Source organism: Bos indicus, chromosome 4, assembly GCF_029378745.1.
Source record: "Bos indicus isolate NIAB-ARS_2022 breed Sahiwal x Tharparkar chromosome 4, NIAB-ARS_B.indTharparkar_mat_pri_1.0, whole genome shotgun sequence".
Classification (NCBI taxonomy): Eukaryota; Metazoa; Chordata; class Mammalia; order Artiodactyla; family Bovidae; genus Bos; species Bos indicus.
The window spans coordinates 7,998,180-8,024,885 of record NC_091763.1 but is presented as its reverse complement, the minus strand read 5'-3'; the positions used below and the strand labels follow the sequence as shown (position 1 = coordinate 8,024,885).

General features: G+C 48.8%; 1 protein-coding gene across 2 annotated transcripts in view; it reads left to right on the top strand.

Moving 5' to 3' along the window:
• UPP1 (uridine phosphorylase 1) overlaps window positions 1–23,749 on the top strand; it is a 28,447-nt gene extending 4,698 nt beyond the window's left edge. For both annotated transcript variants that reach the window (XM_019959652.2, XM_019959651.2), the window contains exons 2-8: window positions 10,933–10,997; window positions 17,747–17,861; window positions 18,960–19,118; window positions 20,106–20,220; window positions 22,416–22,625; window positions 22,821–22,967; window positions 23,547–23,749. In XM_019959652.2, the coding sequence (XP_019815211.2) occupies window positions 10,954–10,997; window positions 17,747–17,861; window positions 18,960–19,118; window positions 20,106–20,220; window positions 22,416–22,625; window positions 22,821–22,967; window positions 23,547–23,686 (930 nt within the window). In that variant the 5' untranslated portion in view covers window positions 10,933–10,953 and the 3' untranslated portion in view covers window positions 23,687–23,749. The remainder of the gene's footprint in view (window positions 1–10,932; window positions 10,998–17,746; window positions 17,862–18,959; window positions 19,119–20,105; window positions 20,221–22,415; window positions 22,626–22,820; window positions 22,968–23,546) is intronic.
• The last annotated feature ends 2,957 nt before the right edge of the window (window positions 23,750–26,706 follow it).

The window sequence follows — 26,706 nt, the reverse complement described above, 5'->3', positions numbered from 1 at the left end:
AAGTTCACGGTTCAGGTACTGTTGAAGCCTGGCTTGGAGAATTTTGAGCATTACTTTACTAGCATGCTGCTGCTGCCGCTGCTGCTAAGTCACTTCAGTCGTGTCTGACTCTGTGTGACCTCATAGACGGCAGCCCACCAGGCTCCCCCGTCCCTGGGATTCTCCAGGCAAGAACACTGGAGTAGGTTGCCATTTCCTTCTCCAATGCATGAAAGTGAAAAGTGAATGTGAAGTCACTCAGTCGTGTCCGACTCTTTGCGACCCCATGGACTGCAGCCTACCAGGCTCCTCTGTCCATGGGATTTTCCAGGCAAGAACACTGGAGTAAGTTGCCATTTCCTTCTCCAATGCATGAAAGTGAAAAGTGAATGTGAAGTTGCTCAGTCGTGTCCAACTATTTGCGGCCACATGGACTGCAGCCCACCAGGCTCCTCTGTCCATGGGATTTTCCAGGCAAGAGTACTGGGATGGGGTGCCATCGTGTGGTAGTTTGAGCATTCTTTGGCATTGCCCTTCTTTGGGATTGGAATGAAAACTGACCTTTTCCATTCCTGTGGCCACTTCTGAGTTGTCCAAATTTGCTGGCGTATTGAGTGCAGCACTTTTCACAGCATCATCTTTTTAGGATTTGAAATAGCTCAACTGGAATTCCATCACCTTCACTAGCTTTGTGCCCATCTTTGCATGAAATGTCCCCTTGGTATCGCTAATTTTCTTGAAGAGATCTCTAGACTTTCCCATTCTGTTGTTTTCCTCTATTTCTTTGCATTGATCACTGAGGAAGGCTTTCCTATCTCTCCTTGCTATTCTTTGGAACTCTGCATTTAAATGGGTATATCTTTCCTTTTTTCCTTTGCCTTTGCTTGTCTTCTTTTCATGGCTATTTGTAAGGCCTCCTCAGACAGCCATTTTGCTTTTTTGCATTTCTTTTTCTTGGGGATGGTCATGATCCCTGCCTCCTGTACAATGCCATGAACCTCCATCCATAGTTCATCAGGCACTCTGTCTATCAGATCTAGTCCCTTAAATCTATTTCTCACTTCCACTGTATATTCGTAAGGGATTTGATTTAGGTTGTACCTGAATGGTCTAGTGGTTTTCCCTACTTTGTTCAATTTAAGTCTGAATTTGGTAATAAGGAGTTCATGATCTGAGCCACAGTCAGCTTCCAGTCTTGTTTTTGCTGATTGTATAGAGCTTCTCCATCTTTGTCTGGAAAGAATATAATCAATCTGATTTCGGTGTTGACCACCTGGTGAACGTCCATGTGTAGAGTTATGTCTTGTGTTGTTGGAAGAGGGTGTTTGCTATGACCAGTGTGTTCTTTTGGCAAAACTCTGTTAGCCTTTGCCCTGCATCATTCTGTACTCCAAGGCCAAATTTTCCTGTTACTCCAGATGTTTCTTGACTTCCTACTGTATAGTCCACGGGGTCAGAAAGAGTTGGACACAACTGAGCGACTTTCACTTTCAGTTTATTGGCCTGCAACTGTCTTTCTGCAATGCAGAAAGCTACAAGGGTTGATGTATTGCATGGGAGCGCAGGGAATGTAAGCACCTGCAGGCCGTAGTTTATGGAGTTAAGGGTGGTAGGTTGGCTTTGTGAAGTAGAAATCTCGTTACAGGCAGCACAGATTCTCTGCAGTTAAAGTAGAGCCAGGAGTGATGAACTCTTTCGGCACTCTGCTTCCTCTCTAGCCTGTTCACTGCTCCCTTTACTTTCCTTGTTCTCAGGAGAGAAAAACTTCCTATCTATTTTTGCTGCAATAGAAACAAAGAGTAGTTCTGAGCAATTAATGATTTTAAAAAGAACAAAAAGGGAGGGAACCAGCAACCCTTTTCAGGCACGAGAAGTCACTGTAGCAAAGACCAGAAAGCAGTCATAAAGACCCCAGTTCTGTTCCAGAGGTAAAGATCATCCTGGAGAACATTCTTGAGCTGTTTTGCCCAAACCCACTCAAGGGCTCAACCAGCAGATGAGCCTCAGGAATGGTGATGCTGACCTGTGCTGACCCCCGAGATGTGCTCAGCAGGTGCCTAGATCTTGTCAACCTAAAGCGGATTTAGGAAGGGGGCCCCTTCCAGGGCCCGAGAGTGGGCTCTTGTCTAGAACTCAGAAATGAATTGTGCGAGGAGATGCGCATGCTGACAGAGCAAGAGACTTTCTTTATTGGGAAGGGGCGCCTGGGCGGAGAGCAGCAGGGTAAGGGAGGGAACCCAGGAGAGCTACTCTGCTGGATGGCTCCTAGTCTCGGGTTTTATGGTGATAGGTTTAGTTTCCGGGGTGTCTTTGGCCAGTCATTCTGACTCAGAGTCCTTCCTGGTGGTGCACGCCTTGCTCACCCAAGATGGATTCCAATGAGAAGGATTCTGGGAGGTCGGTGGGAGATGTGGGGTCGCCTTTGATCTTTCCTGAATTCTTCTGGTGGGTGGTGTTTGTTCTTTGTACCTTACCAGGACCTCCTGTCATAAAATAACTCTCGGCAGATGGTTACTGCGGTGCCTGGCCAGCAGGAGCAGTTTCCATCTGTTTCTCCTAACAGTGACTTTGCCTCTTAGTGCTAAACTCTCTGCTCTCCGGGCAAGATTGCTGCTGGTTTTGCACATACACAGGATGCTGGAGTGTGTTATCCACTGGGCAAGGGCACCTAGGACTCCACTCTACAGGGAAGGTCACACATGCCCTTTGGTGAACACACGTGCCCTTTGGTGAACACACGTGCACCCTTGGCTTAGGCCATCCCATTCTGCTACTGGGGGAGACAGCGCTTTGAGGGCTAACTCCCTCTCTCTTTGCTTGTTACCAGTAGTAAACGCTCCTGCTTTAACCAAAGGCTCCTGGTGTGTTCAGAGGTTCCGCACCCCTGGCATTGGGTCCATTGAGTCTCCTAGCAGTCGGCAAAGAGTCGACATTACTGAGACAATGACAATCAGGAACCCTCCTGCTCACAGCAAAGCCTGGGACCTGCGAGCCCAGAGCCAGGTTCTGAGGTCTCTGGGAGGCAGGACCTCTGGGCTTGGAATCTAGTGGAACCCTCCTGTTTAGAGAACAGAGGTTTCCTAGAAAGTGAGAGGGGCCGTCTTCAGAACACCTGCAGCCCTTGGGACAATGTTAGAAGAAATGTTTTCTAAAACTGACTCCAGGACAACCACATCCTCAGGTGCAGGGTCTAACCCATGGAGCCCGCCCCGCTGTGGGAAAGCCATCGGCTCTTCTGGAAGCCCTGTACCAGCTGACCATACTGGACCACTGACCAGTGAGCATACTATCACCCTGAGCCCTGCTGACCCTAGTTAGATCAGACCTGTGAATGACAAGAGTTGAAAGTCAGTGCTTCCCCAGCAACCAATCCCTAATTCCTACCTTCTCCTTGTCCACAAGCACTTCCACCTTGGGTGATGCCTGTGGGCATCTTGTATGGGAAGCCGGCGCCTCTGATGAAACACTCAGGTTGGTACATCATGTGGCCTTCCTTCCCTGCAAATCCACTGGACACAGGCATCCCTTACAGCTTCATCTGAATGCCACCTTCCAGCCCTTAGGATTCACCTCCTGGATCCAGGATGCACCAAACTTTCCTGTTGTGATTGCATCTCTGCTCACCCTCTGTGCACAGATCACATGTTGGGGAAGAAAAACTTCTATCCATTTAGATTCTATTCTTGTTGTTGTTCAGTTGCTAAGTCTTCCGCATAGAAATTAAATAAAGAAAGTGAAAGTGAAGTCACTCAGTCATGTCCAACTTTGTGACCCCACAGACTGTTGCTTACCAAGCTCCTCTGTCCATGGGATTTTCCAGGTAATAGTACTGGAGTGGATTGCCATTTCCTTCTCCAGGGGATCTTCCCAACCCAGGGATCAAACCCAGGTCTCCTGCATTGTAGGCAGATGCTTTACCATCTGAGCCACCAGGGAAGTCGTTAAATAAGCAGGGTGACAATATACAGCCTTGGTGTACTCCTTTCCCAAATTTGAACCAGTTCGTTGTTGAATGTCTGGTTCTAACCGTTGCTTCTTGAACTGCATACAGGTTTCTGAGGAGACAGGTAAGATGGTTTGGTATTCCCATCTCTTTAAGAATTTTCCCACAGTTTGTTGTGATCCACACGGTCAAAGGTTTTAGCATAGTGAGTGAAGCAGAAGTAGCTGCTTTTCTGGAATTCTCTTGCTTTTTCTATGATCCAACAGATGGCAATTTGATCTCTGGTTCCTCTGCTTTTTCTAATCCTACCTGGTACATCTGGAAGTTCTCAGTTCATGTACTGCTGAAGCCTTGCTTGAAGGATTTTGAGCATTACCTTGCTAGCATGTGAAATGAGCACAATTGTAAGGTAGTTTGAACATTCTTTGGCATTGCCCTTCTTTGGGCAATGATTCTATTCTTGGAGACTGCAAATTAAAAAGACAGGTTACCAAGAGAACAGACAGATTTGAATTTACATGTGTATGGGAGAATTCAGAGAAAAATGCAATCTTAGGAGGTGGTTAGAATCCGGGGCTTACATACCATCTTAATGGAGGTGGGGAGAGGCAGAGAGGCACTTGGGAGAGAAAATGCCTTCTTAGAAGAGGGTGGGGCAGGAAGGGCACTTATGCAAACACCGAGGACCTTGGAGAGAGAAGTAGTCACTTGAGAGAGATGAGCAATAAGACAGGACAATATCTGTTTGGGTTTTTTCAGAGAAGAGGAGATTAGTTTTTTCTAGGAGGGGTAGTGACACGTTTGGAAAGTCCCAAGGTTCAGGCATGTAAGGGTTTTCAGGACCTCAAAGTCTTGAGAACAGAATAGTTGTTAGGTAACAATGGCTTATTCTGGAGCCCTTTGTGTGGATCTCATATGAAAGCCTCTGAGTGTCATTCACTGCGTCCAAGATTTCAGAGCCCTCAGTCACCTCCAGGATGGGGTCACGTTGGTGGTGACACCTGGCCACCCTTGCGCCTGGTCCCTGACCAGCGCCCAAGTCACCCCTCTCCACCCCGAGCCCGCTGAGCTGCTTGGGTCTGCATCCTCCACATGTCTCATGGGTTCAGGTCTCCTCGCTGTGAACACTGTTTGTCCTGTCCTCTCTCGGCTGCATCTTTCCTGGCTATTTCTAGGAATCTGGGATCATTAAGAAACAACTGGTTCCTCACGTTGAACTAGAGAAGTTTGTGCCTTTACCTGGCTCTCCCTAGGCCAACAGGCATTGGAGTTCATGTTCACACATGTTTACTACACTGGACTCAGAGTCCTGCATCTTGTCCTCTCTCTACACACACAACACGTGCTGATACAAACCTTAACAGGTACACCTGTTGGTGATTTTACTTGAATGACTAATGAGTGCAATTCTTAGCACCTTCTCCTATCTTACAGATAAATAGGAAGGCATTGTAGTTGTTCAGTTGCTAAGTTGTGTCCAACTCTTTGTGACCCCATGGACTGCCGCACACCAGACTTCACCATCTCCTGGAGTTTGCTCAAGCTCATGTTCACTTAGTTGGTGATGATATCCAACTATCTCATCCTCTGTTACCCCCTTCTCCTGCCTTCAATTTTCCCCAGCATCAGGGTCTTCTCTATGAGTCTGCTCTTCGAATCAGGTGGCCAAAGTATTGGAGTTATAGCTTTATCATCAGTCCTTCCAATGAATATTCAGGGTTGATTTCCTTTAGGATTGACTTGCTTGATCTCTTGACTGTCCAAGGGACTCTGAAGAGTCTTGTCCAACACCACAGTTGGGAAGCATCAGTTCTTCAGCACTCAGCCTGTTTTATGGTTCAGCTCACATTTGTACATGACTATTGGAAAAACCATAGCTTTGACTATATGGACTTTTGTCAGCAAAGTGATGTCTCTGCTATTTAATATGCTGTTTAGGTTTGTCATAGCTTTCCTTCCAAGAAGGAAGCATCTTTTAATTCCATGGCTGCAGTCACTGTCCACAGTGATTTTGGAGCCCAAGAAAATAATCAGGCTTTAGTATAGTGAGTGAAGCAGAAGTAGGTGTTTTTTCTGGAATTCTCTTGCTTTTTCTATGACCCAATGAATGTTGGCAATTTGATCTCTGTTCCTCTGCCACTTCTAAATCCATCTTGTACATCTGGAAGTTCTCTATTTACGTACTGCTGAAGCCTAGCTTGAAGGGTTTTGAGCATTACCTTGTAGCATGTGAAATGAACACAATTGTATGGTAGTTTGAATCTTCTTTGGCTTTGCCCTTCTTTGGGATGAAAGCTGCTGACCTTTTCCAGTCCCATGGTCATTTCTGGGTTTTCCAAATTTGCTTTCATATTGAGTGCAGAACTTTAACAGCATCATCTTTTAGAATTTTAAATAGTTCATCTAGAATTCTATCACCTCCACTAGCTTTGTTTGTAGTAATGTTTCCTAAGGCCCACTTGACTTCACACACCAGGATGTCTGGCTCTAGGTGAGTGACCAAACCATCATGGTTATCTGGGTCATTAAAACCTTTTTTGTATTGTTCTGTTTATTCTTGCCACCTCTTAATATCTTCTGCTTCTGTTAGGTCCTTGCCATTTCTGTCCTTTATTGAGCCCATCTTTGGACGAAATATTCCCTTGCTATCTCCAATTGTCTTGAGATCTATAGTCTTTCCAATTCTATTGTTTTCCTCTACTTTGCATTGTTCACTTAAGGGCTTCTTATCTCTCTTCTCTGGAACTCTGCATTCAGATGGGTATAGCTTTCCCTTCCTCCCTTGCCTTTTGCTTCTGAGTTACTAAAAAGGTGAAGTAAAAGTATGAGGCAAGTACCTGAATTCCCCCTGACATTTCCGCTCCGGCCACAGCTGTACTGGGTGAATAGGGGTGGGCAGCACCGGGTGGCACCTTTTGTGGGTGGACAGCACTGTGGTGCTGATTCAGTGCTAGCGTTTCTCTGCCACGGAGGAAATGAAGTGGGTGCCACACAAGTATTGACCTGGGGTGATGCCCAGGCTGAACGTCAGTTGTACAACATCAAGGGTGTATCCTTAGGAAATACATAAGCATATTGTCTGTTGGAGGAAACAGGCGCATGATAGCATTAATTCAGTACAGCAAATGAAAAAGCAGTTGTCAGAAATGTTCCCTAAATTCTCTGAATGAGCTTGCCTATGATGACTTCTAGTTACACTGTACAAGGACTTCCCTGGTGACTCAGATGGTAAAGACTCCCTGCAATGCAGGAGATGTGGGTTCTATCCCTGGGTTGGGAAGATCCCCTGGAGAAGGAAATGGCAACCCACTGCAGTATTCTTGCCTGGAAAATCCCATGGGCAGAGGAGCCTGGCAGGCTACAGTCCATAGTGTTGCAAAGAGTCGGACAGGACTGTGAGACTTAAACTTCCAACGCTCTTTAAGTTGTGACCTGAGTTGAACCAACTGCAGTGCACCCTGGTGGGCTCCCTCTCTCTTTGTCTGCATTAACCCCAGGGGGACAGACTTTGGCCTCGATGGTGAAGGACCTATTTTCTGATTCCTTTGATGGCTGGAAAAAAATAATGCATCTTCTTGACAAAAAATAAAACACCACCACACAACTTAAAAGTTGGGAATTAAGTTTTGTTTGATGGACTTACTGAGGACTTAGGTCTGGGGAACAGCCTTTCGGGTAGCTGTGAGGAATGCTCCAAAGAGATAAGAGTGGACCCAGGATATATAGGAGTTCTGCTGAGAGCAAAACAAAAGCCAGACGTTTACGTTGAACATCAGAAGATTACAGCCAATTGCAGAAACCAGACATCTCAAGTTAATGATCTCAGTGCTTTTCTATGTATGGGAAGATGTAACAGGCTGGGCTTCTTGAAATCATTCACCTGATGTTCATCTTAACCACCTAGGGCCAACGTCTTGTTTTTCTCCATCCTGAGTTTCCTGGGGTGCACCATGGGGATGGCTGCCTTGGCTGAGGACTTGGTGGAGGCAACATTGTTTACAGCAGTGACTGGTGACATCCTTTTACCCACAAGCTTCACATACACATTAAAAGATTTATTTATTTGGCTGCACCAGGTCTTAGCTGAAGCCTGTGGGATGGAGTTCCCCAACCAGGGCCCCTGCATGGGGAGCTCGAAGTCTTTGCCACTGGGCCACGGGGAGTCCCCTATACATTTTTATTAACTTGAAAATTTCTTCTGAACTTCCACCTTCGCATGGTTCCCTGAGTGGTTATTCTTACGCATCACCAGGGTCTCCTTTTACAGAAGTGGGGCGCTCACTTTGTTGGTGGCCTGCAGAATAAGGGTGAGTCTGAGTGAGCAACCAGTCTGCCTGTGACAGCGGTGTGGCTCTTGGACCCCATCTGTTCCAGCTGGTCTGAGGGCAAGTGAATTGAGAGAGGGGAGGGACTTCCTTCACCCCCTCCCCATCTTTGACCTTTCACTGGGTGAGTGGGGTAGCCATATCATTTATCCTCCACACCCAGCTCCTTCTGAGAGTGACATACGGCTCTGGTGGTTGTACCAGGATTCCTTAGGCAAACGTGCATGCATGCTCACTCCACCTGAACATCTTAAGATATTTAGTGAGGAAGTTACCAATTACAACATTGCAAAGGCTGTAATCTTCTCTGCACAAAGTTGGTTAAATAAAGCTTTCTTGTCGGCAAAGCCAGGACCTGGCCCCAGGAGGAGTTGTCTTGGGGGTGGGGAGCTCACAGCCTGGAGGGGAACACCTGTCAGGCACTAAACTGAGTCTAGGAAGCCTACCACACTTCGGGAAGGAGCTGAGGTCCAGGGTGGCAGAGGGCAAGGATAAGACAGAGAAAATGCATGCTCTGCTTCAGAGGGAAGCAAAGAACTGGGCTAGAGAGTAACACTAGCAAGTCCAGACAGGATGCCTTCTCTGTGGCTAAGTTTCAATTCCTGGAAAATAGGGATGGATTCTCCCTGAGGACTCCTGGGCTACCCTCTGAACTCTGTGATTCAGCTGCCGCCCTGTGGGAAGGCACCTCTCACCCTTCCTCTTTCCCATACCCGCCTCCCCCATACCACCCCCAGAGGAAGAGCTGGCAGACCAGAGGGGGCAGATTGCAGGAGGAGGTGACTGACTCTCCATGACCCTCTGCCCGACTTCATCTCTCAGGGGACAGTGAGGGCCAATAAGGAAGGCTGTGGGCTGGTGCTCCGGAAGACGTGTCTGCACTTACTACAGACAATGAGATGGATCCCAGAGGGGCGGTAGCTGCTGCCTGCAGGGTGCACGTGACGAGAGTGGTGTTTCCTGGATGCCAGGCTTCTTCAGAAACTGGGCTGTCTGCGTCTCATTTCATCCATCTGCCTGCTGGATGCTGTAAAGGCAAACTATGCCCTTAAGAGTTTGATCACTGAGCACAATTCTGATTTGTTTTCCCCACACCATCAAGCAGTTCTCCACACCAGCTCCTACACCATCAGGGAGTCCTACAGTTGGACTCAGTTCTGACACTGTCTACCTGGGTACAGTGTCAAACTCCACAGGCTAGGGGCTCAGTCCAACAAGACTGTCCACCTTCCCCAACCCCAAGCCCTGCACTCCCATCACAAGTCTGGGTTGTCACCTGGCTATGGATGGGAGGTTCCCAACAACCACCCTGCCCTGCCCAACTTGGGTACAATCAATTTGTGATGGACTCAGGCTGCTGGGCTTCCCAGGTGGCACCAGGTTTAAAGAACCCGCCTGCCAATGCAGAAGACCTAGAAGACACAGATTCGATCCCTGGGTCAGGAAAATCCTCTGCAGGAGGGCACAGCAACACGCTCCAGTATTGTCTGGAAAATTCCATGGGCAGAGGAACCTAGCGGGCTACAGTCCATAGGGTTGCAAAGAGTCAGACATGACTGAAGTGACTTAGCACGCATACATGCACAGGCTGGCAATTCCTGAGAAGCGTCCTATAAATGCTAAGGGAGGATGAAGCCCAGGTGAGGAGAGACAAGGTAACTCTCCAGAAAAATCTGTGCCCCAGACCCAATTATGATCATATTCTTTGGTCTTCAGCATTTTCTAAAAATGGTCAAAATTTAACTGTGTAACAGCAGCCATCGATCCTTTTCTCCAAAAGGAGACCTTCTGGGTTTTCGCTTGGTGGGTTTGGTTTTCTGATAAGTGGCTGGTGGGGTTCCAGGTTGAGAGCCTGAGCTGGGGGTGCTGGCGGTGGCTCCATGCAGAATCCACTCACCGTGTTCACCTCTGGCAGATCCTCAGGCTCAGCGCTGCAGTGTCAGTAAGATAACTCTGGTTACCTCTCATGGCCTTCCCTTCTTCCCGCTCTGAGTTGGAGCAGGGCGGAGGGTTGATCCATACCTGCCCCAGGTCCTTCCCTTCCCTCCATGGCAGGCTCTGGAGAGCTGCTGCCTTTGCTTGCTCCCTTCCTGCCCTGAGCTGGAGGAGAGTTAAGATTCTAGAAGGATGAGGCAGCCCGGTGTAGTCCGCTGGGTCAGGGCTGTCTTGCCCCGGGGATTGCATGAGACGCCAGCCCACACTCTGGGTATATTTCCGCCAGCTGCTCTCTGAAATTAGCAGCCTTCCTGGTTGTTACGTGCTGGCATGTGATGCAGAAATGTAGGATTCCTCTCGAAGGCGCTGGCCTTCCACAGGTTAACGTGGCCTTGCTGACTGAGCGACAGTGGTTCCTATTGGGAGGATTAACTAGTGTTCAAATAATTAAGCAAGGAGCCCACTGGACCGTGGTGGCTCTAATGCTGAGGCAGCCCGTGTCAGCAAACTGAAATCTAAGCGATAAATGCCTCAAGGCTGCAAATTCAAAACAATACGGACAACCATCACACACAGCCGTCTGGGCCTCTTGCTGCGGCCGTCAGTCACCTACTCGCTTTGCTCCCACCTTCTCACCGTGGGTCGCTCTCCAGCTCCCTGGGTGACCACGGACTGCGATCGCTGTGCCCTCAGATGAACTCCTAAAATGTTCACTATTACCTTCTCACAGACTCTGCCGTCTTCTCCTAGGGTCCTGCCTCAGCTGAGGGAATGGCCTCCACCGCGGCTGAAACGGAGAAGCCGGAAGATCACAAGTAAGGTGACCTGCGTGCTGCCTGGCCTAGGCTGGTGGGGATGACCTCGAGCCCACAGGAGCTGAGGCGTGTGGACACTTTGGTTCTTGGGTCTGAGGCCGAGCGGGGCCTGGGGGACTGAACGCTGGGTTGGCTGGCAGCTGAGCTGGCTGAGAACGCCTGGCACCTGGTGCCGGGCACAGCTTGTAGCCTTGGAGTGTTTGTCCCTCAAGGATTCAAGCGCTCAGACCTGTATCCAGTGGGGTTTCCTTACTCCTGGGCACTCTTTGTTTTTTTGGTGAGCTAAATTTTATCTGGGGCAAAAAGAGGACTGCAGCCTGGAAGGCAGCCTCAGATAGCTCTGAGAGGCCACTCCAAAGAGGCCGTTGGGGAAGGTCAATACATAAGATTTCAGGGAAGGGGGAGCTCAATGCAATCCAATGATTACTTTATAAGAAGCTTTCTCCTCTTGGACACTTTCTGAGTCACAGTCCCTGCTGCCCTCCCAGCTCTCTTGGTTCTGACTTTCAAACACTTTCCTTATTTCTTTCCAGTTGTTCATTATCCACTGTATGATTCACATGGCCACTCTTTTATGTATATTAGTGCATTGCTGGTACTGATGAAAAAAAATTAATAGTCAATATGAGAAAAAAAAGGAAAATTATATTCCAGTTAGCCTGAGAATTATAACCCAGGAGATGGCTTTTCAAAAAGCTCTAAGGACTGTTTTGCCCAAAAGAGGTCAACGGTTTTGAGACAAAGTGTAGTAACATCAAATGGTGTATTACTGGGGCTCCTCAGGTGGCGCTTGTGGTAAAGAATCCACCTGCCAGTGCAGGAGATGTCCGAAACGGGTTCAATCTCTGGGTCGGGAAGATCCCCTGGAGAAGGGCATGGCAACCTCCTCTGGTACTCTTGCCTGGAGAATCCCATGGTCAGAGGAGTCTGGCAGGCTATAGTCCATAGGGTCACAAAGAGTCACGACTGAAGAGACTTAGCATGCCTGCATGCACGCACACACGACATATTACTGACAGTTTACACAATCCAGATACACGTCCACAGAGCAGTGAGTCATGGGTTGTCATGACCCCTCACAAGATTAAGGAGGAAGATGACAGCTAAAAAATTTATGGCGTTTTGATTCCACTTGTTTGACTTAGTATGAATAGAATGCTAGATTTGTAATTTATGTATCAATGGCACCCCACTCCAATAATCTTGCCTGGAAAACCCCATGGACAGAGGAGCCTGTTGGGCTGCAGTCCACGGGGTCGCTAAGAGTCGGACATGACTGAGCAACTTCACTTTCACTTTTCACTTCCATGCACTGGAGAAGGAAATGGCAACCCACTCTGGTGTTCTTGCCTAGAGAATCCCAGGGACGGGGGAGCCTGGTGGGCTGCCGTCTATGGGGTCGCACAGAGTCGCACAGACACGACTGAGGTGACTTAGCAGCAGCAGCATTCACTCAAAACTTTGATATAGTTCCGTGTATTTTGGCATCGGTATTACTGCTAAATGTCTAGAAAGTTTGTTACCTTGGTGATTTAAAAAAAATTTAAATGAGGCTTGAAAGTTCTAATTCAATTTTGAGAATATGAAGAAATACTATGTTATAAAAAAATATCTAGGAAATGTGTTATACAGTATTGTTAACTAAAGTAGAGATTTTGTTTAAATCTAACAAAATTTTATGCTAGTGTCCATTGTTTTCATCCCTTATTCAAGATTCATGTGTTCAGTTGCACTGAGTAGCTTCAGCTGCATGCAACAAATTCTGGTAAATTCTCTTTTCATTTTTATTCTGTTACAAATATTTTCTAATTTTCCTTTTTATAGTTTCTTAGATACACACATCATTTAAAATGGACATTTAATTTCCAAATACATGGGATTTTTAAAGTATCTTTGCTATTAATTTCTCATTAAATGCTTTCTTCTCTGCAATCAGCCCCTGTGTTTCTTTAGTCTCCTAACTTTATTGAGACTTCCAATGGCTAAGTCAAAGATCTCTGTCGGTAAATGTCACATTGCACTTGAAAATGTGGGTTATTTTGAAATATCTTTTGATACTAATTTCTAACATAATTCCACAGTAATAAGAGAACAGACTCTGTATGATTTCAATACTTTTAGACCTAAAGGCCATCCAGTAAGAGAGGAGAAACCCACCAAGTTAACCTAGGAGTACTGGACAGAGGTAATTGGCCACGAACTCAGCAATTAGTTTGACTTTTGAAACTTAAAAATGACTGAGCCCAAGGAAGAAATACTTCTGGTTTATAAGCAAAAGTGTGAGCAATTATTAAAGTAATTAGCTTACAGGCCTGGTCTGGCATCTTGGATCAGATGTCTACTTCAGATATCATAATTTTCTTGCCCTGGTCTGGCAGTATTAATCTTAATCAAAGTCTAAGGAAGCCTAATAGAGTCCCTTCCAAAAGTCCTTTATCTGATGTCTTTCCCACATGTATAATCCCCTGGTTGCAGGCCATGGTACATGTGGTCTTCGTTCAAAGATAGATTACTGTAATAAGCTTCAGAAACAAACTGTACCATAATGTAGCACAGCAACAAGGAGTCATCTGAGAAATGCATCCTAGGCAGTAAATACAGACCTCAATTAGTAATTATTAATTAATTTTATTACCTGATAAAGCTGATGAGAAGGGAAGAGTTTCCAATTTCTGGAGAGATCAGGTAGAAAAGATAACTGTCTGAATTGTACTTACTAACGTGTAATTTACCAAATTTCTGTAATTAGCTTGAGGGGAAGAGTTTCCCTGTGTCTGGAAAACAGGTCCAGTGGTTAGAACTCTGAGCCTCCAGTGAAGGGGTCACGTGTTCAATCCCTGGTTGGGAAACTAAGGTCCCATAAGCTGCTGAGCAAGGCAAAAAACAAAATGAGCAACTCCCCCCATCAAAAAAGTAAATAAATAAAAACCACTGACCAGGAAGTGAATCCAAGTCCTGGTAGTGAAGGTGCCAAGTCCCAACCACTGGACTGCTAGGGAACCAGAAAGTTCTTGCTATGGAATCTTTTTGAAGATGAAGCTGTCTATAAATGACAAATGACTTAAAAAGGCAAGGTTAAAGGTCTGATTACATTGTATTTGGTAAAGAAACTTGGCTATTTCTGTGACATACAAAATTTTAACATAATAACTACAATTATGATTGTAAACATTATCAGGATGTACGAGATTCTAAGGAGTGGCATATAATTTCTAGAACATGTATATTAGTAATACTTAACCCACACAATGTAACCTAAGATTATTTACCACGACAATGCTGCCCATGTAATTTAACATACCAAATAAGCCTCATGAGTTTAATTTTACTCTCTCTGAGATGCTTCAGGGGTCCTTTCTGAAGAATCCCAAAGTCAACTTCAGGGAGAATTTGGGAAGTCTGTCAAAATAGTAAAAAAGTTTTAAAACACTTGGTCAAATAGGACCTTAGGTCACTGTGGAACAATACTTAATTCACTTAACCAAAGTGAGAGCACAATCTTTCAAAAGCAAATACAGCTCACCTGAAAGGCAAAGACGTACAATCCAGTAGGGAAAACGGCTCGATATTCCAAGAGAACTTTATTTTTTAAACATTAAAAAAAATACGTATTCATTTTTCACTTATTTAACTGCATTGCATCTTAGTTGTGGCATGTTGGGAGCTAGTTCCCTGACCAGTGATCGAACCTGGACCCCCTACATTGGGAGCATAGCGTCTTAGCCACAGGACCACCAGGAACGTCCCTCCAAGAAAACTTTATTCTCTTAGCACAGAGAGAAAACCAAGCTTCAGTTTCATATCAATTACTCTTAGTAACAAAATATACTTAATTGAATTCAGTCCTACCTCACTATACATAAAACTCTTTTCTCAGGATTCCCTTCTAAGAAGGGCTCCTTGGTTCTCTTCTTGGAGGTTCCTCAGGAGGTCCTCTGGAGCCTCACACAGGTTGGTCACCTGCTCACGTCCTAATCCCACATGGACACCTGCCCTTTCCTTCCTTCCCTGCAGAGTCTTTGGCCCATTTTCAATTTTGGGGGCTGCCCCGGGAATGGCACTTGCAGAGATAACTTTACTTGAAATAGTAGGGTCCTGAGTGCTTCCTATCATTGACAGCCAAACACACCCTGTCCCCACTGTCCTCTCCCTGACCTCTGCCCCCAAGTTGAGGACCCTGGGGGCTGATGGAGTGGGGATACTGTGAAATAAAGGCTGGAGAAGGGGACCTGGGCACCAGGTGAGGTGCAGTGACCCCTCCTTTGGTTTCAGAGTCCCTTCCTCATCTGCCAGCCCCTTTTTTAGAAAATGTTTATTTGTATTTATTTGGCTGTGCTGAATCTTAGTTGCAGCATGTGAGATCTGTCTTAGTTGGCACATGCAGGATCTCATTACCTGACCAGGGATTGAAGCCCAGGCCCTCTGCATTGGGAGCATGGAGTCTTAGCCACTTGTTCACCAGGGAAGTCTCTCTGCCTGTTTCTTGAGCATGCGACCCTAGACATCTGGGCCAGTTTGTCCAATAGCCATGTTTTTCCCTCCCTGCTGATAAACCCCTGGAATCATAAGTCAGGTTTCATTCCTTTTGCATGCCACCCATTTCTTTTACAGAGTAGGTGCTCAACGAATATTTGTTAAATAAAGTGACAGAATAAAGGAAGATACAGTCAAGTTTGAAACTGTGTGTAGGCTAGAGGAACAGTTTTCCATTAATATGTCTTTTACTTGTTATTTTTAAATCCTTTTTAAAAATGGAGTATAATCTTTAAAAAATTGAATCACTATGGTAGACCTGACTCTATTACAACACTGCGGGTCAATTAAGCCTCAGTAACAAAAGTAAGTCTGGGCTTGTTCTGTTCGCTATTATGTCTCCAGAATTACACCCTATTTCCTTCTCTTCCTGGAATGAAAGAGGAAAGAAAGCTTTTGTATTTTGAAATAAGTGACAAAGTTGTTTGGTCACATCCTGTTTTGTCAGTTCCGATGCTTGCCTAGTAACGCTTCTGTTTGTAGTCTGTCTTGTGAACATCCTGAAGGAGGCCAAGAACCATAATTGTAGTAAAACAATTACCTTTAAAGGAGCTTCAGATGCTGTGATTGTGTTGCGACTTCAGAATTTCAGCTTGGCCTGGAGATTCAGAAGGCATTCAGGGAAAGCTTGGGATTTGTCCCCGCTGGATTTGGTCCCCTGGAAAGAGACCCCCTGCCCCAGGAGGGTGGGCTTGGCTGGGACTGGTTGGGGTCCAGCACAGACTGTGGCTTGGGCAGGTGGCCTCTTCTGAGTAAGACTCTCCCATCTCTGCCCCAGGGCCGTCCCGTGAGCCAGCCATCAGCACCTCCCCTTTAGAAAAAGATCTGTCTCTCTTTAATATTTTGTTTGCGTCTTTAAAATTTTTTTTTTAATTTTTTTCACTTGATGATAATTTTTATTGACATGTCTTAACACAAAAAATAATGCATTTGCATTGCAGAAAAATGTTTACCTCTTTTTGTATTGCTTCTCGACACTGTTGGGCTGTGAATTAACTTGGATGCCATTCTAAGGAAATAGGAGGGAAATGTGAGAAGGGAAAGGAAGAAGTGATGAGATGCAGAAAACAGAGGAGCAAACACCTTTGGTCTAGAGCCTGGTCTAGAGCGAGGACCAGTGGATGCCAGGAAAACAGGGGCTAGAGACAGCAGAGGAGGTGGCCTGGGTCAGTCGCATTGTTGTGTTTACAAATCCCAGGATGCTTAGACCTTCTCCTGGATGTTTTTTTCTCACAGTTAGATTGAGAAGGAAATGTGATCAGTGGGTTCTGAGCAGAAAGTCTGACTCAGAAGGAAGAAATAGAAGGTCCTAACTGCTGTGAACTGGGGCCCCATGCTGCCTCCCTCTTTGCCCCTGGCACTGGGCAGCACACCTGTGTTTGGGATCTGGAAGGCACAGGTGTAGAAGGAGGTGTGTCTAAGGCTGCAGATGCAATCTAGACCTCGGCATCATGTTTATAAAAATAAAGTTTTATTAGAACACATCCATACCCATCTGCATGTTGTCTGTGGCCACTTTGATGTGACAACAGCAGGGTTGAGAAGAGGCGATGGAGCCCATATGACCTTCAGGGGAAAAAATATTTACCATTTGGTCTTTTTTGGGAAATGTTTGCTGACCCCTACTGCCAGCTAGCAGTGTACCGTCCAAGAGAAATACAATGCAAACCACACAAAGTTTCAAGCAGCTGCAGAGAAAAAAACAAAATGAAAAGATGTCTTTTCTCATCACTCTCTTTTGATGGTTGTACCAGCTAAGTGCTGGCTAATGACAAGGAAGTGAAAAGGAAAGGCGTCAGATTGGAAAAGCCATCTCTGAGTGGGAGGATTATAGGCCATTTTTTTACTTTTATTTCCATGCATATTTCCTGTGATAAGTATATTATTTTTAACACAAAGCCACATTTACATGTTGAGTGAGCTTGAGTTGGGTAGCAACTGGCTACACTCTTTATAGAGTGAATTGGCATTTTGAGCTTTGTATACCATTCGGTGCTCTTGTGAGTTCTGTCTGATCACCCTCCAAAACCAGCCCTGGAAGTGAAGAGGGGGTGAAGGGGAGGAGTGGGGGGAACTCAGATGGAGCAGAAGCCTCTGTAGGTTGGGGTTGTCCCGCTGCTGGGTTCCACGTGCCTCTCTGGCACAGAGCGCCTCAGTGGTCCAGTTGGCCACTGGACGCTGGTTCTGTAAACTGTCTCCTTTCCTGTTTTGGGCAGTGACTTGGTGCAGCTTTGCAATCCCCACATAGCAGCAATGAAGGAAGACATCCTCTACCACTTCAGCCTCAGCACTAGCACGCACGATTTCCCAGCCATGTTTGGAGATGTGAAGGTAAAATGCTCAGGGCTTTCAATTCTTGGAATTTGTCCTAAGATCACTAATATTCTTAAAGCTTCATTGAGAGACTAGAAAAGAGCAGACATTAAATCTTTTCTAGGGGACTGAGGGATAACGAGGAGGAGCAGTCACCATGTCTGCTTGCTGTCTGTCATTTAAGATGCACATCGATTTGTTGAGCTGCTTCCTTCAATGACTTAACCTGCTGAATGCAGCTTCCAGGCTCCCCTCGTCCGGAGCCTGAAGTGCCTGGGTCCAGAATTGTCCTCATAGAGGACTTTTAAAGTGGACTAAAGTTTAGGATTCTAAACTGAAACAGGCCGCTGACCCTAGATCCAGGGCTGCCTCATGGGATCATAAGGTCATGACCAGGTTATGTCCCACTGGCCACCTGGTTCTTTCATGCTGTTTGTTTCAAACTGAGGGACGATTTTCCATTTCCATTCTTCCCTTAAATCTAACCTATAATTTTTTTCTAGACTGTAAAAGTTTTCTTTTTTATGTTTAGAGACTAATAATTCTTTGATCATTGAGTCCCTAGGAGTGACTTATTTGTTTTTCTTTTGTGAGCTTTCTTGTTTTGCACTTTGCAGACCGCAGGTTCTGTGTCTCTGAGATTTACCCGCTCCGTCCACAGCTACGACTCCCCAAGCCCCCACTGGCCCCTGACTCTTTCTCAAATTGGCCATTGGGTTCTCTGCCAGATGGATGCCCACACAGCTGCCGCCCACACAGATGGATGGACCCCGGGCTGGCGTGGAGCCTGGATTTAATCTGCCCAGCGAGGGCGAGGCTGTCCTGCATTTTGTGCGTCTGATTGCTTCACACTGTTGGGTCCAATAGCAATGAACTGAGTCCATGAACCAGTGCCTCTTACATCTGAAGGAATGCTGGAATCACCAGGGGGCCTCCACGGCACACAGATTACTGGCTCCCCATACACAGCGGGTCCGGGGTAGGCCAGGGAAGGGACCTGCACTTCTAGCAAGTTCCAGGAGATGCTGCTGCAGTGGGGGGTCCCACTTTGAGGACCCATGCTCCTCAGACGGGGTGCATTCCCTCTGCTGACGGGGTTCTGTTTTCTGTCTGCAGTTTGTGTGTGTTGGAGGAAGCCCTTCCCGGATGAAAGCCTTCATCAAGTACGTGGCCATGGAGCTGGGCTTTGCCCACCCGGGTGCTGACTATCCCAACATCTGTGAGGGCACTGACCGCTACACCATGTTTAAAGTGGGCCCGGTGCTGTCGGTCAGCGTGAGTACCTGCCCTGGCGGGAGGCTGGGGCTCCCGGCTCTGCAGGCTCCCCGCCTGCCCTGCACACAGCCCGGCAGCGGGGACAGGGGTGAGGGGAGCCTGGAGCTGGGGCCTGCCTTCAGGGCAGGCCAGGACACACATGGACACACATGGTGGTGCACACCCACCCAGCTGTGTGCACGCGGTGAGGACCCAGGGTGGAAACCAGGAGGACCTGCCTAGACCGGGGCCCCAGGGAGAGCCAGGACCGGGACCAGGTGGCCCCCGCCCTGGCCACCTCACAGGGACTTACATCACACATGTGTGATTCAGCAGTGAGTGAACACATATCTCTGGTGTTTCTCGGTTCCCGGTTCTGGTTTCCTTTGTAGGCAGGAACATTAAGCAAATGCTGCCACAGAGTAAGGCTGCCCAGAGGGTGCCCCTGCTCTGAGTAGCTGAGATGTTTGGCAGCTTCAACAACACTGCACACACCCAGGAATCAAGACGTGTTCAGATCTGGATACTAATAATCCATGGAAGCACTTCCCACATGCCAGACTCCATGACAAACACATCCTCCAAGGACTGCTCCACCTTGGATCAGCTCCTGGTGGCCGTGACTCCAGCAGACCTCTGAAGAGGGGTGAGGGTTGGGGGTGGAGAGGCAGCGGCCTTCATAGGGCGGAGCCACAGGCCAGCCATTGAGGATGGCTGTGGCAGAGCATGTGGAGAAAGGGGAAAATGTGTGCAGGGCTTCCCAGCCCAGAGGGGCTGCTCATTACCTGGCAACCGCAGGCTTCTGGTCCTCAGCTGAGATCCGTTCTATTGGTTGTGGTGCATCAGATGGGGTCATCCGTTCAACAGCATCATGCAAACCTTCCCCACATAGTCATAATTTTTAACTACGTTTTGAAGTTCATCTTCTTTACGACCACTTAGCAATGCACCACAGGGCACACAGAGACTCCACCGGAGCGTGACGCTAGTGTTTCTCCCTGGTTCTAGCACGGGATGGGCGTCCCCTCCATCGCTATCATGCTGCATGAGCTCATCAAGCTGCTGTACCATGCTCGCTGCTCCGGCGTCACCCTCATCCGCATCGGCACTTCCGGTGGGATAGGTCAGTGTGCCGCGCATGACCGGGACCTTCTGGGGGTAAGGGGGGGCATCGAGGAGACCCAGAGCTCCTACCTGGGCTGTGCCCAAGTACAGCTCAGCAGCAGCAGCAGGTGTGACAACATGTTTGTTTTGTTATTTATCTGTTTTTTTTTTTGTTGTTGTTTTTTGGTCCAACTACTTCTCCCAACCCATACCCCAGAAATAGCTGCAGAAAGCTTCCAGGCCACCCGCATGTGAAAACCCATTCTTTTCGGGTTATACTCTCACGCCTTCTTGTTTGCTTGATTCTCTCTTTTTATTCTTTCTACTCCCTCATTTCTCTTTCTCCTTCAATTCGCTCACTCCTCCCTATTCTTGCAAGGATGTGAAGTACCTTATGAGAAAACCTACAGGAAACTCAAAGGGGGAAGAAAGAGATGGAATACAAAATTAAGATAAGTGTTCTTAAATTGCCTAAAAGCCCTCAGTGCTCATCATAATTTTTTTTTAACATCCCCAAATGCTTAAACTTATGTTGAGTTTTAAGCCAAAGTCGTTGAAACAAACTTGTTTTATGTAAGTTGTCCTGCTTTCAGATGTCCCAACTCAGGGCAGGTTTTTCTGCTGAAAAATGGGTTCTGACAGTTCTCACTCCCATCAAGGAGCTGGGAGCTGCTGGGAGACCTGGCCTCTGCATTGGTTTTTAACTGCCTAGGCCTGACTTCCCCTGGATTTACGGTAATTTGAAAATTTAGGTTTCCTTGCTGTGAATGGGGCTTCTGTAGGCCCTAAATCTTCTTGATACATAGTCTCATTTTCTTTCCACTACATAGACAGATTGATAGGTAGCATCCATGTTTGCAGATTGTCATTCAAAGTTTAACGGGGTTCTCAGAAAACACCCCAATGACTAGGGAGGGCCCTGCCCACTTAGCTGTGGTACTTTCCAGTGCGCAGGCTCTCCTTCATGCACGTGGCACCAGTATCGCCAGAAGCGCCGCCAAACTTTTCCTGAGTTCTTGCTCTGCAGGGATTTTAAAACCAATAACCAGAGAATGAATTCTGGAGGGAGTATGGTGGGTTTTGAGTCTCCCAAAATTGCTCCATAGAAATGGACAGATCAACTAAAGAGCTGGACCCCAAATCCTCAACAGCAAAGTGTGACATGGCATCTCCCCAAATCCCAAAATAGGAATAGTGGGTGGGTAGCACAGGCCCCCACTCAGGAGGAAGCGTGAGAAACTCTGGGGTTCCTGATGGATGTGAGAAGAGAATTCTGAAATAGCCAATGGGTATCCTGAGAGAGTGCAGGGTCTGAGGAAGAGCAGCTGACCCTAGAGGAGGGCTGCACCCTCCAATTTGAGGCCTGAAGCGGCTGGAAAATCCTGGGCACCATGAATTCATAAAAGCCACCATCTGAGGGTTCTTCCAGGTCCACAGTTGGGGTGGGGAGACACTTGAGAAGTGTCTGTGTTGAAGCAGCAAGGAAAGTCCAGATGGACACACAGTGGGGTGAGCAGAGCCAGAGCTTGAGGATTGGTCATATTTTTTAATGTTTCATGAAAGCAGCTGATATGGGGGTAAGGGCGTGGAGCCCTGGAACAGCTCTCATGGCTTCTTTCTCCTTAATGTCTAGGAAAACCAACATCCCATTAAAGCAAGTAGTGGTGAGAAATGCTAATGGTCAAATCTCAAGCAAAGTTATTAACAGTCCAAAGACGGAGGAGCAGAATAATGTTGGTACAAATGTGGAAACACCCAGGGAGGCCCAGAAAGCAGATCCTCACCAGGGGTCACTCCTGGAGGGAAGCCAGAGCATCAGGGGCTGGTGGCCACAGGAACCAGTTTTGGGGAGCCTGGAAATTCCTTACACTATTCTTGCCTACTTTTGTTTTACTCAAAACCTTAAATACTAAAAAAACAAACAAAAACAACTACAAAACAGGGACCAGCTGAACACTTGCTGGTAAAGGGAGCCCCAGAGAGTTCCAGCAGCAATTGTTAAGACGTTGCTCAGTGGGGTGCAGAGGCCCTTTTTTGCACTTTTTCGTATTTTCTGTATCCTCTACCCATTCGTTTCTTTTACCATCAGGAAAAATAAATCTGGTGTCAAAAAGGGGTCCTTACCTATTTCTTTTTAAGGCCTGACTGACCTTTCAGTGTTCCTATGAATGGACCAGGCCCTTCCCTGCCCGACCCCCGCCTTCCTTCCTTCAGGTCTGGAGCCCGGCTCCGTGGTCATCACCCGGCAGGCAGTGGACCCGTGCTTTAAGCCGGAGTTCGAGCAGATTGTCCTCGGGAAGCGAGAGGTCCGGAACACGGACCTGGACGAGCAGCTGGTGCAGGAGCTGGCGCGCTGCTCCGCGGAGCTCGGCGAGTTCCCCACAGTCGTGGGCAACACCATGTGCACCCTGGACTTCTATGAGGGTGAGGGGCGCTCTGGGCTCCTGCTGGGGGTTTGCCGCCGACGTGCGCTTGCTTCGCATTATTTCCACTGCGGGCCGGATGTTGGAGGGCAAGCAGGCCGGGCGGGCTCGAAACCACCTCTGAGTCTGGGGAGTGGGATGGGCGTGCAGTGGGTGTTTACTGCGTGCCCGTGCCGAGTGCTCCACGGTTTTCCAGGGCAAGGCCGCCTGGACGGGGCGCTCTGCTCCTACACTGAAAAGGACAAGCAGGAGTACCTGCGGGCAGCCTACGCGGCCGGCATCCGCAACATCGAGATGGAGGCGTCGGTCTTTGCTGCCATGTGCAACGCCTGTGGCCTCCGAGGTGGGATCCCTAGGCCGCCCTCCCCCAAGCTGAACCCCCTGCTTCTCCCCCCTCGTCACGCAAGTCCTTCCGGGGATTACCCGCCCACCCTGCCCCCAAGGCATGCCTCGGGGCTGAGTGCAGAGCGCACCTCTGTGCTCTTCAGATTGACACACGCTGCAAAGCAGGATCCGCAGTGTCTCTGCTGGACTCAGGTGCCACTAAGGAACCAGAAAGATGAGAAAGCTACCCCCTCTGCTCAGGGCGGGCTTCGCTGCCAACTGTCCAGTGAATCTGGCCCTCAGAGCTCCTGGGATTTCTGAGTTGTAGTTCCTGGCCTCAGCCCTCCAGCCCAGCTCTGCTTCCAGAAATCCTGCCATCCCTGTTGTCTCATCACCCGGCCTTTCAAGGCAGTACAGGGGCCCAAGCTAGTCCTGAGGTTCGCTGAGGGAATCTCTTTGGGACGCAAAGGCAGCCGGAGCATGAGACAGTGGGACAGGATGATCTGCATCCCACACCTTGTGAGGAGTGGAGGCTGGTCTCCCGGGATTAAGCTAGAAATCCCCCTGTTTGTGCTGACCTGGCGTTTGCTCCCTGCAGCGGCCGTGGTGTGCGTCACCCTCCTCAACCGCCTGGAAGGAGACCAGATCAGCAGCCCCCACGATGTGCTGGCCGAGTACCAGCAGCGGCCCCAGCGGCTAGTAGGCCAATTCATCAAGAAGCGCCTGATGCAGGCCTGATCCCCCAACATTTATCTAGAGGGCGTTTGTGGTTCCTGCAAATAAAATCATTGCCACAATCTCCTCTGTGTGACTTCCTGGATCCTTTATACAAGAATCTAGGGAACTGATTTCAGGTCAGAGGCAAAGAAAATCCTGCCTTAGCTATGCAGATTAAAAAAAAAAATTTTTTTTAATTTATTTTTTGGCTGTTCTGGGTCTTGATTGCTGCGTGGGCTTTGCTCTAGTTGTGGTGAGTCGGGGCTTCTCACTGTGGTGGCGTGTCTTGTGGAGCACGGGCCTTGCGGCATGCGGGCTTCAGGATTTGTGGCACACAGGCTCTGGAGCACTGGCTCAGTGGTTGTAATGTAGGGGCTTAGCTGCTGCCAGACAAGTGGGATCTTCCCGGATCAGGGATCTAACTTGTGTCTCCTGCATTGGCAGGCAGATTCTTTATCGTTAAGCCACCAGGGAAGTCCAAGGATTTTTTTTTTAAAGCTTCGTTGGAGCATGCCCCCATGTTAGCCTGATTTGGGTTTTCTTTAAGAAAGTTCCTCAATATTTGAAATATTTCTAGGGAGCTTTTTCAGACTTGCAAATACTAATTGTAGTCAGATTTCAGTAAGTGAGGCTCAGGTCCACTTTGCCTGTAAGCAGCCCTGCATCAGTGCCTCCGTGTCCCTCAGCTTCCTCCTGGGGTCAAACGCCCTTCTCCAGACTGGAGGCGGAAAGGGATTGGAGGGTACTCCAGGGTGTCCTCTCCTGTCTCAGACGTGTCTGGCAGTAGCTGTTTTTGGGGTATCCCCAGGTCCCCCAGCCCAGAGGCAGGTGCCCTGGTTGCCTTGTTGGCACATCTACACCCTTGTAATGTTCGGTATTCAACTCTGTTTTAGGTTCTCAGAGGGCTGTTTTCTGATTGTACACCGAGGCCTGCACCTGTGCCTTTTTGGTTTGGGGAATCATGTGGGGACCGTGGTGTTGATGTATGAGTATGGTCCATGCACTCTTCAAAAAGCCTCTTTCCTGAGATTTTGAGGTTCATCCCAAATTGAGGGTTGGTAATCAAGTCATTCAAGAGGCACCAAGCTGGGCGCCGGTCCAGATGCCAAGACCCCTCTATTACAGGGAGGGGCCAATAATGACTCTATGTTAGAACTTTTACTTTAACTCTTGCTTCCCTCTTGCTCCTCTTCACAAAAAGGATACTGTTTATACATAATGGTTTGCCTGGGGGAGTCCTGCCTGGCTGCCGGAATATTAAACCGAAGTGCCTTTGTTTAGGACCCTGTCCACCTGTGGATGGCTGCAGGAAGGAATGAACACATCCCTTCCCCAAGGCTTGTCATTCTAGGAGATATTTGCAAGATCAATGGCCTTTTAACTTTGTTTCCTCACCTTCCCCATCTCTGTTCTATAAAAGAACCTGGCATCCAGACCTCAAGGTGGTTACTTTGAGACTTTAATCTACCTTCTCTGTCAGCCTGGTTGTGGAATAAAGTTGTATTCCTTGCCTCAGCACCTGCTCTCCATTAACTGGCCTGTGGCGCAGTGAGCTGAGTGAACCCCCTGTAACACCTCCTGGCTCCCAGTTGCTAGAGGCCGCAGTGTGGAGAAGGAATGCCTGCGGTTTTTCCCTCGGTCCCCTCAAGGGGTATCTGCTGCACCCCAAATTTGAGGCTGTTCCAGAAGGAGCCGCCTGCAGCCCCCCAGCAGCTGGCAGGTCCTGGAATATGTGTGTCCTCTCGCGTTTGGCAGCCTCTGACTCTGGCTCAAGGCTGCAGGAGCTGTTCCCAGGCTCCTGTCACCATGCTCACATCTGCCCCCCAATTCCCAGTGCCCCAGGCTTCAACGGAGACATTTCCAAGTCCGTCTGCTCGCGGGTCTGCTGTGCCCGCAAACCTGGGTGCAGGGGCAGACAGGGTCGGTCTCCGAATGCCTGGCTGGTGGGCTGGCTGGCGGCCCCTGCAGCCCAGGTGTGGGGCTAGGACCCCGTGCGTGTGGTCACCAGGCTCAAGTCCCGTGAGGAGTCGCGGGGACCTGCAGGTGGGTCCTGTGTGTGCCGCTCTCACGCAGGTGTGGACGTGGGGTGCCCCGTGTGAAGCGGGGAGACGGCAAGAGCTTGGCAGTCAACAGCACGAGAAGCTGTTTACAGCCAGAGAAACGGAATCCTGCGACCGCAGTCCCTGCGGCGTCTCCCGGGCCGGCAGTCCCTGCCCCGCGTCCACGGATGGAGCCTCCTGAAACCTGCTCACTGGTCCTCTCCCCCTCGGCGGCGAGGACGAGGGAGGGGGGGCTCGAGACTAGGTTCTTCCTCACAGACGCCGAGGCCACGCGGAGGCGCCCGGCGGGACCTGCGCCGCTCTCTGCTGGCCACAGTGGGAAGGGGTTGGCTCATCCGCGGGGCCGCGCTGTACCCACCCGATGGGGTAAAAGCAGCTGATCACACCTATTTCCAGCGACACATCCGACCCTGTGGACTAATAGAGATCCGGGTCGACCCCAGAGCTGACGCACCCCCGCCCTCGCCGCCCACCCGTGCCCGGGTCCCCCCCTCCATCCTGCGCTGGCAACCGCCCTCCCCACCCACCCGCGACTTGCTCCCCACCCACCCCCCACCCCCCACCCCCGCTCCAACTCCCATCCTTCGCTGGCAGAGAGAACGGGCGCCAGAACTGAGGCGCAGGGCACCTGGAGAGCTGGTTCAGCTGTGTGGGTGGTGCGACTGTGCTGGTGCGGTGTGCTCGGTGCGCGCACACAAAACAGAAGTCCACGTACGCACATGCTCCGTGCACACGCGGGCCCCGCAGACATTCACCAGGTAGAAAGCGAGTGGTACTCAGTGGCCTTAACGTCCTCCGGGAAAAGGAGAACTTCGGCCTAGGTCCCACCCACTGGGCCAGCCTGGGAGCCCCGACGAGGGTGGGTCACGCCTGCTCCTATTAGGGTCTCCTCCAGGTGGCGCTAGTGGCAAAGAACCCGGCTGCAGGTGCAGGAGACGGAAGAGACCGGGTTTCGATCCCTCGGTCGGGAAGAACCCCTCA